This window comes from Schizosaccharomyces cryophilus (genome assembly GCF_000004155.1).
Source record: "Schizosaccharomyces cryophilus OY26 unplaced genomic scaffold supercont4.2, whole genome shotgun sequence".
Lineage (NCBI taxonomy): Eukaryota > Fungi > Ascomycota > Schizosaccharomycetes > Schizosaccharomycetales > Schizosaccharomycetaceae > Schizosaccharomyces > Schizosaccharomyces cryophilus.
In genome coordinates this window covers 1,200,757-1,219,780 of record NW_013185625.1, presented here as the reverse complement: position 1 = coordinate 1,219,780, position 19,024 = coordinate 1,200,757, and the positions used below count along the sequence as shown (strand labels likewise).

Genomic DNA, 19,024 nt, shown 5'->3' with positions numbered 1-19,024 from the left:
GACAAGTGCAAATCCGAAAAATAAAGCAGATACAATGATTAATGAGTTAGAATTCCTTGTTAATTTACTGGAATGCAGATATACATATATATACAACGAGACTGTCTAGCAAAATATCCTGATAGGATATTGTGCTGGTCGAGCTAAGCAACTTGTTTATCGATACATCTTAGTCAATCAGGCATGTTGAAATTTATTGAGTACCTATAACACCTACTGCATCTCAAATAATTAGTGTAGATACCCGTACTTAATTCAATGCGAATGTTCAAGATTCATCATTTATCATTATTCCCATGTCAATTTCACTTTCGTCTGACATGGTGATATCACCATTATAAAGGGTATTAATTTACTTAAAAGAAATAAAAGAGACAAAGGAAATAATAAGGTAAGTCATAAGAAAAGATTAAACGTACCACGGCTTTTACTCAGTCCGAAATTGGCAAATATTTAATGGCTTTTGTTCCCGTCAGGGCACTGCGAGCACGAATTTTGTCTCCGAAGAAATAGAAAGAGTAGATTATAAAGGGAATAGTGATGCTGATAAATGCCATAGTAGCAACGGCCCATCTTGTAGTCATTCTATCGAACATTATGATACTAATGTGAGCGAAAACGGCAGCACCAACGAAAGAAGGGAGAGTAAAAGCAGCTACAGAGGATGCTGAGATTATAGGATAGCAATCAGTTAAATAATTTAGAATACAAAGCCAATTATGTGAATTGGCTACACTAGACATGGCAAGACCCACAATGGGAACCATCCAATGAAACGGAGGAGAGCAGGTAAAAGCAAACAAAAACATACCTGCTGGAAAAAGTAATGTAAAAAATAACGAACTAGTAAAGCGAACCTCTGGAACCGCGACTCCATGATTGTTTTTTTTGCTTCTTCGAAAAATCCAGTCTTGAATAGGCTGATAGCAAAACAAAACGGAATAGGCTACTAAACCAGCAAGATATGTACAACTAGCACCCATGTAGGACATTCTGTAAGTCCCATTAAACACAGGCCAGATCGCCGCCAAAAAGAAGTAACTGATACCGTAAGCATAAAAGTTATAAAGGCCCATAGTAATTATGATAGGTTCTGTGAAAATCATGCGAAATCCCATAGTACTGATGAACTTTATATTCTGAAATACCTGTTTAGTTGTAACCTTAGGAAGAGTTTCAATGGTTCGCCCTTTTGCTATTTCATACCTGGATATGACCTTTATAGGTAGAGTTTCGGGACAAAGAAAAATTACGAATAAAAAGAATCCACCGACGATGATATTGATATAATAAACCCAGCGCCAACCAAATTTGGGATTCGAATCAACTCCTGTAGCCATGGGAGCACCAATACTACCACCTGCACAGGCCCAAACAAACAAAGACATAGGAGTTCCAGACTTATCATCGGGAAAGATGTCTGGAATTCCTCCAGCAACATTTGTCAAAGCTGTACTTCCGGCGAGACCTATGATGAAGTGGGAAATAACCATTTGAACAATATTTCTGGGTAATGCACAAGATATGTTAAATATGACATAGAGTAATATTGAGAAAAAATAGACAGGCTTTCTACCATTGATATCGGACAAAGGGCCCAGAAACATAGGACCCAATCCACTGCCCAGGATGTTCATGCTAAGATTTAAAGTGGAAACCTGTGGGGAAACGTGAAAGTGGTCTCCTACAGATTCAGAAATGCTTCCATAGGCATTACTCGTCCAAATGACATATATTTGTAGAGCGCAATATACAATCATAATCAACCATCGCTTCCACCAAGGCCAATTTTGAGGGTGAGCAGGATGATCCGGGGATATAAGATCAACAATGCTACTAATGACATGCTCCTCTTGCTCCTTCTTTTCGTTGATACTAGATCTATGATCGATATTGGAGGAAGAGTGTGAACCCAATTCAAGATCCGCAACTTCTTTAGACGTTTTAGAACTTGTCTTGTTTAATGAAGAAAACATATTGAGAAGATTCATCTTTGGCGATTTGAAAACACTTTCAACATACCATCCAAACAGAAGGTACTTTCGTAAACTCAAAAAAGAAATAAACAAGAAAAGAAAGAAAGTCTAATAGTTGAGCTAATTTATTTGCAATCAGAATTACAATTCAAATAAGGGTCCAGGATGATTCACGTGTTTACCAAAAAAAGCGCAAAGAACTTCAAAGAATATTAAGAGAAATATATAGACCTATATTTCGTTTTCTTAAAAGGCGCCATTTCCTTCACATATAAATAAATCTTGAGTAATTATACTACGCAGACTACCGGTGCAGCAGAGTGCCGATGGGAACCATCATCCATATACCTTCCAAGTTGACTTGTCTAACACCCGTGAAAAGAACTGTTCACGATAAAACTTTCCATATAGAGATCCTTGAAGTAGAAAAAACTTGCAAGGCATTGGGAAGGTATAGTTGCTAAGGAAATTTTCTTAGTGCATGTATCCGTGAAAGCATACAGACAAGACGTAAAATAGCTAGACAGAAATTAAATTAGACATAATAAAAATGAATAATATAATTCCTAAAAAATTAGCATCTATCTGCCGACGATCGAATTTATCTTTAAAAGTAATGGGTAAAGCACCCTAAATTATTATTGTCCTTGAGGCATAAAGCAAAGATTCACATAACGTTTCCGAGCTTAATTGTTTCCAAGTGCAACGTATTGTAGAATGCTTTCTTATAAGGAAGAAAAATGATCCATAAGGATGATATCCCTTTGCCCGAGTTTACCAAATTATACGAATTGGATCGCTGAGGAATAAATTAAGTAATTTCCAAAATTAATGGACAACAATAAACAGGTTCCCAATGAGCATTACGTTTCCAAGAGGCCAAGGACCATATGAGAATGAAACGTAATGAACTAAACACTGAACTAAAAAGAATGATCTTTTTTTGGATTGAAAGAAAAGACGCAGAATCATTTTTACGCTCAAATCATCTTCAAGGTTGAATTCGACGAAAATATTGCTGTTATTTGAGCAGTACTGTAAACGTCCTCCATCTTTCAGTTCAACCCCATTTGAAAGAGAAGGTAGTCGCAAAGGGAGATGAAAAGAGCTTTAAATACATTCCTTCTTGTTCAAATCATGTTTCTGAGACAACGTTTTTGGGTTACTTACCTGTCTACAACACCTAAGAGGAAGAAATATAATTATAAAAAAGGCACCTTACATATATATATATATATGTATATATTCATTAAAAATTCCATTTCTTTGCTTTTTTGAGTCTTAAAAGCCAGCAAATACTTGCACAGCTTCGTTTCATCATTATATGTATTGGGAATGTCCGACCTTTAAAGCACCACCACAGTAAATAAAACTATGTAAGGAAAAATGGAGGAAAAACGTACGAAAATCTGCTTACTAGAAAATAGACACTTATTTTTGGAATTTAAAAAATCATTTTGTGTCTTTCTAGTACATACTCATTGAAAACCTTTCACGCTAACATGTTTTCCAGATTCGTCCATTTTCTCCACCAATATTCCTTGCAGGAATGAAATGATTCATGGAAGGTGTCCTTACGTTGATAAAGGATGCATCTTTCAACACAAATCACAGGTATGGCGTTCGTTCACTGATAGTCAAGTTGCAAGAGCCATGAGCCTAGTGTTTGCTTGTCTGTTTGGATGTTGAAGATTTTATAGTTTGCTAATTAGCTTATTCTAGAACAATTTTCCAAGTGGGGATTGGAAGTCTTTGAATAAACCTGAACAAGCACCTCTTTCCTCAGTTGCTTCTTCCAGTCGACTCAGCGTCAATTCCCCATCTTTTACTCCGTCTTTGGTCATCAAACCTACAGATGTTCCTTCAATATCCAGTAGTCAAAGAGAATTTACTCCATTGACGAAAGCAAAATGTATGTTTACCTAAATACCCTTCTGCAAAGCTTACAGTTTTCAGCTTATTCTTCTGCTTTGTCGTCCGGAAAAAACGGAGTAGCTACAAATAGGATGAATAGTCCTCCTAAAACTATTTCATTGACGCCTTCAAGCTCTAGAGCTGCTGTAGGTTCCCCCGAGAAATCATTTTTAGCTCGTAACGCTGCACCTTTTTCACCGAAGGCCACCTCTTTGTCTCTTAAAAATCGTTCCGCTATGTCATCGTACTCTTCTGTGAATGCACCTTCGTTCTCGTCGGCTAAAGGGGCTGTCCCTGCAATTTCCTCTCCATCTCCTGGTTTAGTATCCTTTTCTTCTTCAGTGCAGCCCAGAAATTATTTGAGTTCATCTATTAGTGGGTCAGAACCGGTTCAAGGCGTTGAAATGGATCGTCATATCGTAGCTAGATTTCCACCTTTTCTTCATACCATGGATGATTCACAGAAGAAAAAACTCCAGACTTTCCTTGCAGATGATTTGCAAGGTTGGCTTTTGCATCTTTCCAGAGAATATTTTCATTTTTCCAGTCCGTCGAGATTGCCAGCCCATATTTTCTCTTATCACAGCTTGACCCCTCGGCGCACCATAACTACTTCGCTTCCTGTATTGGGTTATTCAGTCGCTACTTACAAAGTAATTGATGGTGATAATGGGAAACCTTATTTATTTGTTCAATTACAAAAGTTTCATTTATTACGTGATAAAAATATCACGAACGTAGTACCATGGACGAAAATACATTCTCCTCATATCATGGATATAAGAGAGGCATTTACAACTCATGCTTTTAGGCAACCATGTAAGTTTTTTCATGTCCTCCTACATATTGTTAACCTTTACTAGCAATTGTGTTCGTATACGAATACTCTCCTTCATGTCCCTCGCTTTATGACTTGTTTTTCTCTTCTCCAGTATTTCGTAAAAAAGCTGCATCTTTTTATTTCTCGAAGCCTCTGCTAAATACTCAAAAAGTGCTTTGGATAATTGCTAGTCAATTGGTTAGCGCTTTACACACCATTCACTCTGCCGGTATGGCAGCCAAAATGATTACAGCTAAAAACGTTTTAATGGTGGGAAAACTACGAGTTGCATTATTTGGTCTAGGGATTTATGATGTGATTTTGGATTATTCAAACAATTCCTTGGGAGAGTTACAGTTGGAAGACTGTCGAAATCTTGGCCTTTTGCTTTTGTCTTTGGCTTGTGGCATAGAAAATATATCTATTGCGACAGCAAGAGATCATATCGCAAATCTTGACTTTCGGGGTGATTTTCAGTCCTCCTTTGTTGAACTGATTAAGAGCTTAATATTGGATGACGGGATTCGAATTGACCATGTATTACCATCTGTTATACCTTATATCATTGAAAATTATGAGAATAGTTCTCTGTATGAAATCAACCTTTGCTTTACTTTCAATTCAAAGCGCTAACACAATTTAGAATGCAAGATGTTTATCACTCTCGCTTAGCTGAGCAGGTAGAAAACGATCGATTGTTAAGAATACTTTTAAAATTCGAATTCCTTGATGATCGGCCCGAGTTTCTTGAAGATCCAGATTGGTCACCATGTGGACGTTTTTGGATTATTCGCTTGTTTAGGAAATACATGTTTCGTATCAAGCAATATACCAAAGGCGATGAGCATCCAATAAGATCTCAATTACTTGATACATCCAAATTAACGGAAAGGAATATTGATTTGTCTCACCTTGTACAATGTTTAAACAAGGTAAGTATTATACTTCATAGCCGATCTTACCTAGGATGGAGTAACTAACGAACTAGCTGGATGCCGGAACGGAGGAACGGATACTTTTAGAAGACTCTTGCAACCGCATAATAGTCAGTTATAAAGATGTATGTAATGATTTGTCTGTATCTCTACAGTGTTATTGACCAGAAAAATAGGTGAAAACAGCGATTAATACTGCGTTTATGGAACTGGAATATCGTGTCTCTAATAATGTTAGTATAAAAAAATAAAAATTTTTTATGGAAATCATTCATTCAAAAGAGCTTTCAAACTTTTGCAAGTTAACTAACCAGCTACTAAGATAATTGTATATAAAATAGTGAGGTGTCCAACTTGTTATTTTTAAGAATTTTGTGTTAGACATATGAATTTAAGAAGCCTTTTTACTTAATCAAAATAAAAATAAATGACGAACTACTTTATATCAAAATTTTATGGCTTGTAAATGAATAAAGTCCTTGGCTACCCCTAATTAACTAGATTGTTCCAAGAAATAAACAACACAAGAAGTAAAAGTACCTATTATTTTGTTTTCTTATTTTCGAAAGTGTGGTTTTAGTGGAACATTGTCGAGGACGTAGCGGTATAGTAAACACTTCTCCTCTACCATCCACATTAGTAGGTTTTCACAAAATACCTTTTCTTGTAGAAAGAAAGGAGTTTAATTCTGTTATTCAGAAATATTTTCAAGACAGAATAAATCAGATTGTTTTACGGTTGCGAACCATAAAAAGGGACTGGAAAGTTGAAGGTTATAATTTGGAAAGCGTAAACTCCATACTTTAGAGAAATAAGGCCTTTTGAGGATTTGGAAAATGAATGCGGGAGAGTTTTTGGCTCAAACACTCTCGCCAGATGCAAATCTGCGTCTGAACGCAGAAAAGCAGCTGGAAAATGCTGCCCGTACTGACTTTGCTCAGTACATGCTTTTGCTCACTCAGGAACTAGCCAATGAAAGCTCTGCTTCATACATTCGTATGGCTGCTGGTTTGGCACTGAAGAATTCGATAACTGCACGGGAGACTGCTCGTAAAGTAGAATATGAACAATTATGGCAATCACTACCCATTGAAGTGAAACACCAAGTAAAAATTGCTGCTTTACAAACATTGGCCTCACCAGAGCATCAGGCTGGTCAATCTGCTGCTCAGCTAATTGCAGCGATCGCCGCTTATGAATTAGCACTCAACCAATGGCCTGATTTAATGGTCACTTTGGTTGCCAACGTTGGAGATGGTCAACCATCTTCTCTCAAACAACACTCTTTACAAACTATTGGCTACATTTGCGAAGCTGTTCCTCCTGAGGTTTTGTCAATTCAGTCGAACGCTATTTTAACTGCAGTGGTTACTGGTGCTCGCAAGGAAGAGCCTGACGTTGTGGTTCGTCTAGCTGCCTTAGGTGCTTTATATGATTCCCTTGAATTTGTTCGTGATAACTTCAACAATGAAGCTGAACGTAACTATATCATGCAAGTTGTTTGTGAGGCCACGCAAAGTCCGGAAGCCCCTGTTCAAACGGCTGCTTTTGGATGTTTGGTTAAAATTATGCACCTTTACTACGATTTGATGCCCTTTTACATGGAAAAGGCGCTTTTTGCCCTTACAACTCAAGGGATGTATAATCCTAATGAACAGGTTTCTTTGCAAGCTGTTGAGTTTTGGAGCACCGTTTGTGAAGAAGAAATCGAAGTTAATCTTGAAGTTCAAGAGGCGCAAGAACTCAATGAAGAGCCTTCTAGAGAAAACCATGAATTTGCTAGAGCAGCAGCTGCTGATATTTTACCTGTTTTACTTGAGCTTCTTTGTAAGCAGGATGAGGATGCTGACGAAGACGACTGGAATATTTCTATGGCGGCTGCTACTTGTTTGCAACTTTTTGCTCAGGTCGTCGGTGATCTTCTTGTGAGTCCTGTATTGGTTTTCGTCGAACAAAATATTCAGTCTCCTGATTGGCACCAACGAGAAGCAGCTGTTATGGCTTTTGGTTCTGTCCTTGAAGGCCCTAACGTTGTTATGCTTACTCCTTTGGTTAATCAGGCCTTGCCTGTTCTAATTCACATGATGAAAGATCCCGTAATTTTTGTAAAAGATACAACAGCCTGGGCTCTTGGACAAATTTCGAATTTTGTTGCCGAAGCTATTAACCCTGAAGTCCATCTTCCAGAACTTGTTTCCGCTCTTTTGACTGGTCTTACTGACAATCCTCGTATTGTCGCTAATTGTTGCTGGGCTTTTATGAACCTTGTATGCCATTTTGCTCCTGAGGATAGTCATCACTTGTCTTTAATGACTCCTTATTATGAAGCTATTATTGCAGCTTTGCTTCACGTTACCGATCAAAAAGGAAACGAAAGTAATTCTCGAACTTCCGGTTACGAAACTTTAAGCACTTTCATTATTTTTAGTGCTGATACTGTTTTGCCAATCATAGCCAATGTTTTGACCGTAATCATGTCACGACTGGAAATATCCATACAAATGCAAAATCAAATCTTGGACATTGAAGAACGCGCTAATCACGATGAGCTTCAGTCTAATCTTTGTAACGTTCTTACTAGCATAACTCGTCGCTTTGGACCTGACATTAGATCAACGTCTGACCAAATTATGACTTTATTGCTACAAACTATGCAAACCGCACCTAAGCAATCAGTAGTGCATGAGGATGTACTATTGGCCGTTGGTGCTATGATGAATTCTTTAGAAGAGCAATTTGAAGTATACGTTTCTTCTTTCGCTCCCTATCTATCCGTTGCTTTGAGTAATGAGCAAGAATATCAGTTGTGCTCAGTTGCTGTTGGTTTGGTTGGCGACTTGGCTCGTGCTCTTAACGCAAAAATCCTACCGTATTGTAATGAATTTATGACTATCTTGGTTCAGGATCTACAAAGCTCTGTATTAGACCGTAATGTTAAGCCTGCTATTCTTTCGTGTTTTAGTGACATTGCGCTAGCAATTGGTGCTGCTTTTGAAACCTATTTGGAAGCCGTAATGGTCCTTTTACAGCAAGCGTCGTCCGTTCAAGCCCCCCCTGGAGCTAGTTTCAGCATGATCGATTATGTAGATGCTTTACGTTTGGGAATTGTAGAGGCATTTGTTGGTATAACTCAAGCTGTTCGTACTGATAATCGTTTAGACTTAATTCAGCCTTATATACATAGCATGTTTGCCTTGCTGCATATGATCACCAAGGATCGTGAGCGCACAGAATCCTTAACTCGTGCAGCATTGGGCTTATTGGGAGACTTGGCAGAGTCATTTTCCGGTGGTCAGTTGAAGGAATATTTTGCAGCAGACTGGATAACGGAATTGTTAAATTCTGGAAAAACAAAATTCTGCACTCAACAGACAAAGGATATTGCTCGTTGGGCTACAGAGCAAGTCAAACGTCAAGCTAGATTTTAGTTATGGAAAATGAATGCAACTGTTATTAGGTTTAGAGGGAAAAATAAAGAAACATGGACACACAAAGTGGGAGTAAGAGAAATGAATGTTGAAAAGTGTACCATAACTTTACATGAAACGAATCAGTTTTCATTGCAATCTTCAATATACCAAGCTTAATCTTATAATCCATCTATAAAAGAATTCGCTTAAGAAAACAAAAGCAGATGCTGATTACTAATCGATGTTGTTGATTTGATAGAATGCATCTATTGATGTATTTTATACAGACCTATAATTATCATTTTGCTTTTGAAAGTAATAAACTGTTGTTTGAATTGACCTTGTAGTCACCCAGTCACCATTCGCTTGACTTGCCAAAAGACCAATTTTTGACGTACTTCTTTAACGATGTTCCGTTTGCAAAAACATTACTAATCACAGCGGATATTTGTAATAGAAAAGTAACTGAAGTCAAATATTTCCATTAAGTTAATTTTGAGAGAAGATTACCTGTCGACGACGGATTAATTTTTTTTTTGAGTTCCATGTACTGTATTACGTTGATTTTTCGAAATTTATTCAATTTACCTTAAGTTACAAAAGATTTTGTAAATTATCTTTCAATTGCTATATCCCTTTTCGATCTTTCGATTTTCCTTGTTTAAACGTTGAATTGTTTCCATATAAAAGTATACCCGGGCAAGGGTCACGAAGGATCATACTTTTACTTTTTACTATTTGAATATTTTATTTAAGCCAATCGATTAAAATGGACCCCAATAATCGACATTCAATATCCGACTTACCCAATGCTGCTGTTCAGAAAAACCCTGATAGCTCAGGCACTTTTCCCGGTTTTGAAATACCAGATAACCGTACATCAATGTCAAAAAGCTTCAGCAATTTGTCTATGACAAGTCATCACGGTAGTCATGATTTATCTATGGAGTATACGAGAAGTCCTTCTACAGTCCGTTCTTCAAAGATACGCTGGGCGCGAAGAAACCCTAGGTTTGACCCAGATAAGAGGAAGCGTCAGTATGATCGTGTGAAGCACTCTGCTTCCAATAACTGCAAACTTCATCTTTCATTGCAGAACCACGCAGCTGCTCAACTACGATCCGACTCTTTATTATTGCAAGCGAATGACAAAAGAGATTTGACGAGCCTGGTTACAAGAGTTAAAGAGCTAGCAGCAAAACTCAGTGCTGCCAGATTAACTTTTCGTTTTCGTCGAGTTTTACTCATTTCAAACGATGATTCGAATTCTGTAAAAGCAGCTGTTCAACTGGCACAATGGCTTTTGGACAATTTTGTAGAATCATCAGCTCAACAAGATTTTGATTCCGAATCTAAGGGATCACAAGCTCAAATGTCATCATCAGATTCCAATGATCGTTCAGAAAGTCCTCCGTTTTTGGAGATGGACTGCAGTTCCGCAAAAAACATTAAAAGCCAATTTTTGATTTATTTAGAAGACAAGTTATACTCTCTTCCAGAAGGTGAAAATCTTGTCCCTAAGGAAAATGTCCGATTTTGGTCTGCTGAACTTTGTACTCAACAACCCAATGTTTTTGACTGTGTGATTACTATAGGTGATGACACAACGGCTTTACGTGCCAGTTGGCTATTTCAAGATGTTGTCCCTCCTGTTATTTCATATAGCGTTGCAAATCCAGGCTTTCTTAGTGTTCTCCCTATAAATGATTATCAGCAGACTTTAGATGTGATTTTTCGGAAAGGATTTACTGTCAACCTTAGGATGAGGTTTCAGTGCTCAATAATGCGTTATGTTGGCGAAAAGAAGACACACATATGCGAAGGTCAGTTCTCGGTCCTAAATGAGCTTCTTATCGATAGAGGTCCGAATCCTTTTATGATTATGCTAGATTTATACGTTGATAATGAGTATATAACATGCCTTCAGTCGGATGGCGTGTGCGTGTCGACTCCCACTGGTTCAACTGCATACTCTGTAGCAGCAGGAGGCTCCCTATGCCATCCAGGAATCCCAGCCATTTTAATTAGTGCAATTTGTCCACATAGTCTTTCGTTTCGCCCTATTATTTTACCGGACAGTATGACCTTGAGAATTGTCGTCCCTTTGGATGCCCGAAGTAATGCTTGGTGTGCATTTGATGGTCATCATCGTGTTGAACTTGGTTTGGGTGACTACATTTCTGTTTCTGCATCTCCATTTCCTTTCCCTTCTTTTAACCGTTATAAAAATTCAACCGATTGGTTTGATGTGTTACGCCATACACTCAACTGGAATGACCGCAAAAATCGCCAAAGAGCTCATCACTCGAAACAATTTGGCCTGGGTCTACAAGGGTAACAACTAATCACTCTTTTTGGAAAGTTTTGTGCGATATTTGTTATTTGATCGTTCTCATTTTGATTCATGTTTTTTATGTATATTTAAATTAGTTTTATGTCAAAATAATGTCTAAGGAGCGTTTACTTTATGCTTTTTGAGGCCTAATTTAGACGGTGTCGTATATAAAATAATCCAAGCAATTTGTAGGATTTGTAATTCTTCGTTAGGGTAAGTTACAAGACTATTAAATGGTATGGCTCAAAACTTTGTCAGCAATTATTCGTAATTCATCTCATTGAATTTACCTAGCATAAACTTCATTTATAATGAAGTGGTCTATGAGTATATTAGATTAAGCATATTCAGAGATCAAAAAGTAAAGGAAACGAAGGTAACCAGAGAGATTAAAGATTTTAAGAATATTATTACAACGCAGGCCATGAAAAATTATAATAAAAAAAAAATAAACAAGACACGAAACAAGTAAATATGTTTTAGCTGAAAAAAAATAAATGTCGTAATTCGAGCGGCCATCAGCTTAACAATTTTGATAATCTAGGAAGTCACTGTACACATGTACAAGATCAGGCGTAATACTTTGTGAATGCTGCGATCGACGGTGATCCAGTGCTGCAGACAATGATATGAATTCTCTACAGTCCTCGCAGTATGCGACTCTCAAGTTGGCCAACCGTAAACGCAGTTTTTCGCTGACAATTGCAGCAGGGGTATCTCGATATAAAGGGCAAAGAGTAGCTGCAGAGGGAGGAGCACCGTAGCCTAAAGCGGTAGCAACAAGGGCATCGGTACCTTTTAGAGCTATATGTTAGTAACAAGGGGCCAATAGAACAGTTTTTTATGAAAAAAACGTACCTTTAGAAAATCGTGAATCATACGAGGGATGAATAGGTTGTTGAACGAGGGAGGAAGCGATAGAAACGTCAGAAGGCATAGAACTTTGTAATAACGAGGAATTAGGATTGTTTGGAGCAAACATGTTCATGGAGTGACTATAGGCGTTAGGGGTACGAGCAAGGGGATGAGTGGCATAGTCTGGTTGACGGGCAAAAGGATGATGATTGTGTTGCTGTTGAGAGACGTTCGCGAGTGACTCTGCAGCGTCTACTAAAGAGCTATTTATATTTCGTGAAACATCAGGAGTATGGACACCGTTCGTTAAATTGTTCGCAGCAGCAACGGCAGCCGCAGCGACAGCAGCGTTGGTAGATGCATTTGGATCGCCAACTTGAGACGGATGTGGACCAGGCGTTAAGCTATCTTGTGTATTACCCCGACGAAATCGGCGTCTGGAATCAGTTAAAGAATGGATATCTTCGTGGGGAGGAACTTTATTAATCTCTGGGGGAATATTGTTTGGGTCCATAGCCAAGAAGCTCGGACATTGCTTAGCGTGGGAAGCAAAATTTACTGGACGACGCCAGTTCTGACGGCCGCAAACACATTGAAAACGGCCATTTTCATTTCTCCTCCAAACGTACCTACGTCGACCAATAATGACGACTGTTTCGGGTTGATGATATGTCCGTTTATGATTTGTTAAACCAGACTGTTTGGCAAAAACCATGTCACATTTGTCACATCTATACATAGTGGTAGCAGTAGGAGAAGGAGGGATACCGGTTGAAGGGTGTTTGGGGGGATTCGGGGTTGCTGTTGCAGGGCTAATTGTTGACGGTGGAGGAGCACTATGAGTAGGACCAGGGTTGGTTGCGGAAGATCCTGTAGATATTGGACCTTGACCTGTAGCGGTGGTGGTCGCAGCAACGGGTACGGAGGATGTAGTAGGAGAATTGGTAGGATCTTCTTTTTTTAAGTTCGGGTCGTCCATAATTTGCCTAGGAGCAATGGACATGGCACGGAAAATAAAAAGAGAGTGAAAAATAGGAGATTCCAGGTGTGTTTGTTTATGGATGTAACCGCAATTCTAAATTCTAACTCCAGCACTAGGACGGACGAAAGAATGTGAATCGAACTATGCAAACGGTTCAAGAAGACAAGAATTATTACCCACGTAAGTGTCTCGAAAAACGAAAATCTATATACAAGAAAACAGAAATTCCCGAACAACTATGTGGGAAAGACAGAAGAATTGGAAAAAAATAAAACAAAATAAAAAAATAAAAATTAATTCTAAAAGTTCAGGCAAGCTTGAAAAAAAGCCTTCGACGATGTAAGAGAACTTGATGGTTTTAACGTTTACTTTCTAGAGAAAGGCCGAAATTCCAAAGTGGCGAGGTGCTAACGGATGTACCAATGCTGAATTCAATCTTGCACCAAACAAGCACCTACTGGATTTACTGGACGCTTCAACAACCTTTTCTCTTCCTATTCCTTGGGAGTTAGTCTTTCTCTGTTGTTCGTTTTGTTACTAGTGGTTCTTTTCTTTCTTGTGACCTGAGCAAACATTGACATGGAATCACCAACTCCAAAAGAAAGACCACCATTTCTTAAATGTATCAAAATGATGCAAATATATAATAAGACATACCTTTCTTACGCCGTAGAAACACGTTTTACTCGCTTTTTTTCAGCAAAACAAATTTTTTGCGTTTGGAGTAGTGTTGTTGGTAAGTAGCAGGAAAGTAGCAAATGAGTAGCAAAGTGATAATACGGTAACGAAACGAGTCCCGCTAAAAAAACAACGAGTAACACCAAAGAGTAACATTACATTTCGTCTATTAAAGGTATTAAAGGAAGAGAATTCATGCAGGTGGAAATGAATGAGATTGCATAAAAAAAAAATAAAAAAGAAAAGAGGAATAGTTAAAAATTGAACATTACCGTGACTCAGATTGGTGGTTCCGCTCTCTGTTTTGTTTTTACGTATAAAAATCCATCAACAAGCATCATAGTTCTAAAAGTCGTTGAAAGAAACAAAGGAAGGAAGAAAAAACGACATTTCGTTTTAGTTGAGTGTGTAGGCCACATTCATTATTTCGTTGCCGGTGAATTCTCTTTATTGTATGAGAATTGATTCAGCTTCAAGGTCCATTTATGAAATAGGAAAGAAACTTTTCAACTCGGAATCGAGTTTTTTGGGTAAGAATCTCTTTGCTCCTTTCTTTTCCCTTTGCGCTTAAATATATCGGGTCCCTTCTTTCTTTCTTGTGTTATTGACAGTAGTTGCAAACATTTTTTCTGAATTTTTACTGTTGTTCCTGTTGTTGAAAATGGACTCGAATGACTGTGTCTTGTCTCTTATCGATGAGCTAGAACAACGACAACAAACTCTCTCTCGTCTTCAAGCTCAATTGCAACAGGTATGTGATTTCCTTCCCATGGATGCTAACAGTTATGTCAAGGCGTTTCTCCAACTTTCGAAAAAGAAAGCTCAACATCCGTCGTATGCTGCTCAATTACCTGCTGCCGTGATTTCCAAGTATCCTCGATGCTTTGCTGTCTTCGATGCCATGGAAGAATCTTCATCGAAAAACAATCCCTCTACATCTTCTTCTTTTCAGATTCGTCTGCAAAGCCATCCATCCATGTCCAAACCCTTTTCTCTGCCGATGAGCTTTGATATTGTGGGCCATGACTTTTTATCCTGTTTGCAAGATATCATGCTTCTATGCAAATCTAACAAAACCATTCAGTCTTTATTGGAATCCATGCAAAAAGAATCCTCAAATTGAATAGGTTTCTCTTGCATTCATGAAAAATCAAGCTAGTTGCTGTTGTCAAAAACGACTAGAGAAGAGACAGCGGGACCTCCTGCCTTTTGCCAATTGAGCTTTTGAGTAAAATACGTTCCCATACAAGTGACCTTTCGTTCTTTTGTTTTCTATATTCAATGAGCATGCTCCTTCATCATGATCCGCTAAACTCGCCCACCTACAACCGATCCTTTGGCACCGGTACCATAAGGAAAATTGAATAAAAAAAAGAAACGTTTTTTACAAACCGTCTATGATCATGGTTCTTAACCATGCATACCCAAGTGTCCGACGATGCCTATCAAAAGCGTCGCCCAAGGTTTAATCACACACACGCCTGGCTTATTGAAAGTTTCTATTCAATCAAATTGTAGAGTATCTTTTCGTTTATTTTTTTTACCTTCAAAACACGCAATGTAGAATGTTCCTTGATGAGAATTAAAAATTCCTTAATCTGGATTTTAAAACAGAATGTATAATATTAATTTTTTATTTTTTTAATGTTTTCTTTTTTTTATTCTTTTTATAAACTTGGTATTCTTTCATAATAGCACTTGCTTTGTTCACCCACTGAATATCCGCTACCACAATACATTCCTTCCTTACTTTACCACCAACTGTTGCTGTCCTTTTGGAAAGTGCTATATCTTTGATAGTTTAAGGCAGCAGACATCTCTTACGATACGAACTTTTTAAAATAAATTAAAAGCTTTTCAAGATGCTACAAATTCAAAAGACAAATCTTTTGCGAAACTTGCGCACGTTCTCTACCACTGCTGGTTTGAAAAATGCTGCTTCTTTGTACGAGCAAACAATACCTAATTTAATGATTAATTCAGACACCAAAGTTATTTTCCAAGGTTTTACCGGAAAACAAGGTACCTTCCATGCTCAGCAAGCCTTACAATATGGCACCAATATTGTCGGTGGTACCAATCCCAAGAAGGCTGGTAGCACCCACCTTGACAAGCCTGTTTTCGGTAATATTGCTGAAGCTATGAGAGAAACCAAAGCAAATGCTTCTGGCATCTTTGTCCCTCCCCCATTGGCCGCTGGTGCGATTGAAGAGGCTATTGAAGCCGAAGTTCCTCTTGTAGTTGCCATTACGGAGGGCATTCCTCAACACGACATGCTTCGTGTTTCGGATATCTTGAAGACTCAAAATAAAACTCGTTTGGTAGGACCAAATTGTCCCGGTATCATTCGTCCTGGTCAATGTAAGATCGGTATTATGCCTTCTCATATCCATAAGCCCGGCCGTATCGGTATCGTTTCCCGTAGTGGAACATTGACTTACGAAGCCGTCAACCAAACAACTCAAGCTGGTTTGGGTCAAAGCCTCGTCATTGGTATTGGCGGTGATCCTTTCCCTGGAACCAACTTCATTGATGCCTTGAAACTGTTTTTGAATGACCCTAATACTGATGGTATCATTTTGATCGGTGAAATCGGTGGTAGCGCTGAAGAAGATGCTGCTGAATTCATAAAGCAAGCCAATAAGAGCAAGAGCAATCCTAAGCCCGTAGTTTCTTTCATCGCCGGTGCCACTGCTCCTAAGGGCCGTAGAATGGGTCACGCTGGTGCTATCGTTGCTGGTGGTAAGGGTACCGCTGCCGCCAAGTTTCAAAGCTTGGAAGACGCTGGTGTCCGTATTTCTCGCTCTCCCGCTACCCTTGGCAGTCTTCTTGTGGAGGAATTGAACAAATTGAACCAGTAAATCAAGTCAATACATCGAATGTCTGCTATTACGATGTCCTCGCTTTCTTTTACTCTTCACTCAGATGAATGAGTCAGTACATATCTCCCCCTCTCTCTTATGTTATGTATGAAAGTAGAATAAAATCATTGTGTACCGTTCTACTTTCGAGTTAATATAGTTAACATACATATGATTAATAATGCAGCAAATGCAACATCATTGTGAACATGGTCATTTCATTTTTTATGAGTAAATAGCTAATCATGTTTGAACTAGATTCTTCTAGCCGAACTATCATTTAAATCATTGATTTTCCATCTATGTATCAGGTAATCACCGATAATACTTGAAGCTTTTTATAATCTCACGTTTGTAACTTGATATCATAATAATTTTTATATAAACGTTCATATGAAATCAATCGACAAAGAAAACAATTAAGATTATTATAACATTCGTTCTTTTTTTCTAGTCATTTATATCATAAGTGTGCATCATATAGCTTTGTTTTCAACATCGTACACAAACCAAAATCCCTTATTTTACCGCCATTCCAAATTAAGGCTTTGGCAACATCGCATCCATTGTGCTATTTTTTGCAACCCATTTGGAATCGACAAGCTTATGACGCTCTGCATGCAATAGCTTGTAAGCGATACGGATGGTAGAATCACTCACACCCGTAACCTCCGAAATTTCTTTCGGAGTCTTGGGAAATCCCATTAACGCAGAAATCATGTAAATCCCACTCGCAGCGATCGAAATAGGTGAGCGGCCTGCAAGTGTACCCTCTTGACCCGCACGACGTGCCAACTCGGCAGCGGCCGATTGCACGGTCATAGGAAGCAGCAAGCGGTTACAAAATCGAACCATGAGATCCTCAGCCGAAGTAGAGCTACTTTGGATGTATTCTTGACCTTTCAAGGCATCGACGGAATTATGGAGAGCACCACCCTCAGTAAGCATACGTTGTAATGTCTTATAGACACGTCCTATCTCTTTTTTGGGAACATTGGTCAAAGTACAAATTTCCATAAAGGTTCTAGGAACCTTCCCCTGACGACAAGCAATATAAATACAGGCAGCAATGATCGACTGCGATGATTTACCCTTCAACGCCTTGTGATCATCTACTCGTTTATACAACTGTTTCGCAGTATCTGCAATTACCTTGGGCAAACTAATCGCATCGCACATTGCACCAATTTCTTTATAAGCCGTCAAAAGATTCTTTTCACCACGTACTTGAACCGACCGTCCCTGTGCCTTGGCTAACATTGCTCCAGTTCCGTCGTGCGAAGAAATGGCCGTATCCAACTGAGATCCATTCAAAAGAGGGTTTGCAACTTTACCAACACGACTGGGATCCCCACCTGCTTCATCCGAATTTGAAAATGTGCGCCACTCACTTCGAGTATCGATAATTCGATCGCCCAAAACCAACCTGTATATTCCTGTTAGTAACTACTATTCTCATAATTAGCTAAATAAGGAGAATTCGACAATCATGTAAATGACGAAATTCATCGATTTCTCTCAATCAAAGCACATTTCATCCAACTCACATGATTGCCAAATACCCCGAGAATGAACACACCCGCAGCTTCCACAAACGGTATCACCACTCGAAAATTCCTCCACAAGATTAGGAGGATCTTCTCGACATTCAGAGCAAATCATTTTCACTGAAAGCATGGTCGTAGGCATACCTGCAAATGTTGGTGCGTTCATGGTAGAGGGCAACTTTCAAATCACCGTTTCTGGGAAATTTCTATCATTGCCCTCAGCATATTCAATAAGCTTTGGTTTCCCCTTTAAATTGCCTTGTTATTTTATTTAGCGTATTACTTCTTACATATCGTAAAATATTGTTCAATAGCATTAGTGCACTCACTATTCATCGTTTCGTGTAAACATCCAATGTATCCGTCTGAAAAACACCGATACTTGGAAAAATGAGTTCGTCAAAACGATGAATGTCTTTTTGGATATATATATATAAATTTAAAATCAAGAAATGAATTGCTTCATCGTAAGTTAAACGCGTACTTCATCATCTTGTTTTCACCTTTCGTAGTATTTGGAAAGGACAACTTTGCGACTTGTAGCTCTTTAAATCAAACACAGGTAACAATGTTCTCCGATTTTCGAAAGTAATTTTGCAAAGTTCCCTATGAAAAGCGGAAAATCCATGGGCTTGAATCTATGGCTGGACTTCCAGATATTTGTACCTAACTTTTATCAATTTATTTATCATTGTATTTGCCAACTCAGTG

At 38.5% G+C, this 19,024-nt stretch overlaps 8 protein-coding genes across 8 annotated transcripts; 5 read left to right on the top strand and 3 right to left on the bottom strand.

The window, feature by feature from the left end:
* Positions 1–43: 43 nt before the first annotated feature.
* Positions 44–3,632, bottom strand: SPOG_02083 (high-affinity import carrier for pyridoxine). Its single transcript, XM_013167188.1, has one exon. The coding sequence runs from the start codon at positions 1,989–1,991 to the stop codon at positions 432–434; it is 1,560 nt and encodes a 519-aa protein (XP_013022642.1). The 5' UTR covers positions 1,992–3,632; the 3' UTR covers positions 44–431.
* On the top strand, positions 3,317–5,959 carry SPOG_02082 (poly(A)-specific ribonuclease complex subunit Pan3). Its single transcript, XM_013167187.1, has 8 exons — positions 3,317–3,375; positions 3,490–3,590; positions 3,699–3,888; positions 3,933–4,709; positions 4,754–5,300; positions 5,354–5,642; positions 5,699–5,770; positions 5,822–5,959. Exons 1-8 carry the CDS (start codon positions 3,363–3,365, stop codon positions 5,894–5,896), a joined length of 2,064 nt encoding a protein of 687 aa, XP_013022641.1. The 5' UTR covers positions 3,317–3,362; the 3' UTR covers positions 5,897–5,959.
* Positions 5,960–6,195: 236 nt separating this feature from the next.
* SPOG_02081 (karyopherin Kap95) lies at positions 6,196–9,222 on the top strand. The gene has a single exon (XM_013167186.1). It carries the CDS (start codon positions 6,482–6,484, stop codon positions 9,071–9,073), a length of 2,592 nt encoding a protein of 863 aa, XP_013022640.1. The 5' UTR covers positions 6,196–6,481; the 3' UTR covers positions 9,074–9,222.
* A 602-nt stretch (positions 9,223–9,824) lies between these two features.
* Positions 9,825–11,501, top strand: SPOG_02080 (NAD/NADH kinase; the record flags this gene model as incomplete). The annotated part of the gene is made up of 2 exons (XM_013167185.1): positions 9,825–11,389; positions 11,486–11,501. The coding sequence occupies 2 exons, from the start codon at positions 9,825–9,827 to the stop codon at positions 11,499–11,501; spliced, it is 1,581 nt and encodes a 526-aa protein (XP_013022639.1).
* Positions 11,502–11,643: 142 nt separating this feature from the next.
* Positions 11,644–13,960, bottom strand: SPOG_02079 (transcription factor Rdp1). Its single transcript, XM_013167184.1, has 3 exons — positions 13,885–13,960; positions 12,249–13,721; positions 11,644–12,185 (listed from the first exon to the last, which is right to left on the bottom strand). The coding sequence occupies exons 2-3, from the start codon at positions 13,246–13,248 to the stop codon at positions 11,914–11,916; spliced, it is 1,272 nt and encodes a 423-aa protein (XP_013022638.1). The 5' UTR covers positions 13,249–13,721; positions 13,885–13,960; the 3' UTR covers positions 11,644–11,913.
* Positions 13,961–14,082: 122 nt separating this feature from the next.
* SPOG_02078 (uncharacterized protein) lies at positions 14,083–15,521 on the top strand. The gene is made up of 2 exons (XM_013167183.1): positions 14,083–14,656; positions 14,699–15,521. Exons 1-2 carry the CDS (start codon positions 14,567–14,569, stop codon positions 15,026–15,028), a joined length of 420 nt encoding a protein of 139 aa, XP_013022637.1. The 5' UTR covers positions 14,083–14,566; the 3' UTR covers positions 15,029–15,521.
* Positions 15,522–15,615: 94 nt separating this feature from the next.
* Positions 15,616–17,067, top strand: SPOG_02077 (succinate-CoA ligase alpha subunit). Its single transcript, XM_013167182.1, has one exon. It carries the CDS (start codon positions 15,768–15,770, stop codon positions 16,764–16,766), a length of 999 nt encoding a protein of 332 aa, XP_013022636.1. The 5' UTR covers positions 15,616–15,767; the 3' UTR covers positions 16,767–17,067.
* On the bottom strand, positions 16,968–18,816 carry SPOG_02076 (transcription factor TFIIB). The gene is made up of 2 exons (XM_013167181.1): positions 18,346–18,816; positions 16,968–18,192 (listed from the first exon to the last, which is right to left on the bottom strand). Exons 1-2 carry the CDS (start codon positions 18,477–18,479, stop codon positions 17,307–17,309), a joined length of 1,020 nt encoding a protein of 339 aa, XP_013022635.1. The 5' UTR covers positions 18,480–18,816; the 3' UTR covers positions 16,968–17,306.
* Between the last annotated feature and the right edge of the window lie 208 nt (positions 18,817–19,024).

What these genes read in the sequence shown, in the direction of transcription:
- SPOG_02083 (XM_013167188.1), bottom strand. Translation starts at nt 1,991, where the DNA reads ATGAATCTTCTCAATATGTTTTCTTCATTAAACAAGACAAGTTCTAAA.
- SPOG_02077 (XM_013167182.1), top strand. Translation starts at nt 15,768, where the DNA reads ATGCTACAAATTCAAAAGACAAATCTTTTGCGAAACTTGCGCACGTTC.
- SPOG_02076 (XM_013167181.1), bottom strand. Translation starts at nt 18,479, where the DNA reads ATGAACGCACCAACATTTGCAGGTATGCCTACGACCATGCTTTCAGTG. An exon ending in ACCGTTTGTGGAAGCTGCGG is followed by an intron (nt 18,193 to 18,345) that starts GTGTGTTCATTC and finishes AGGAATATACAG; the next exon opens with GTTGGTTTTGGGCGATCGAA.
- SPOG_02078 (XM_013167183.1), top strand. Translation starts at nt 14,567, where the DNA reads ATGGACTCGAATGACTGTGTCTTGTCTCTTATCGATGAGCTAGAACAA. An exon ending in TTCAAGCTCAATTGCAACAG is followed by an intron (nt 14,657 to 14,698) that starts GTATGTGATTTC and finishes AGTTATGTCAAG; the next exon opens with GCGTTTCTCCAACTTTCGAA.
- SPOG_02081 (XM_013167186.1), top strand. Translation starts at nt 6,482, where the DNA reads ATGAATGCGGGAGAGTTTTTGGCTCAAACACTCTCGCCAGATGCAAAT.
- SPOG_02082 (XM_013167187.1), top strand. An exon ending in TCTTTCAACACAAATCACAG is followed by an intron (nt 3,591 to 3,698) that starts GTATGGCGTTCG and finishes AGCTTATTCTAG; the next exon opens with AACAATTTTCCAAGTGGGGA. An exon ending in TTGTACAATGTTTAAACAAG is followed by an intron (nt 5,643 to 5,698) that starts GTAAGTATTATA and finishes CTAACGAACTAG; the next exon opens with CTGGATGCCGGAACGGAGGA.
- SPOG_02079 (XM_013167184.1), bottom strand. Translation starts at nt 13,248, where the DNA reads ATGTCCATTGCTCCTAGGCAAATTATGGACGACCCGAACTTAAAAAAA. An exon ending in TGATTCACGATTTTCTAAAG is followed by an intron (nt 12,186 to 12,248) that starts GTACGTTTTTTT and finishes TAGCTCTAAAAG; the next exon opens with GTACCGATGCCCTTGTTGCT.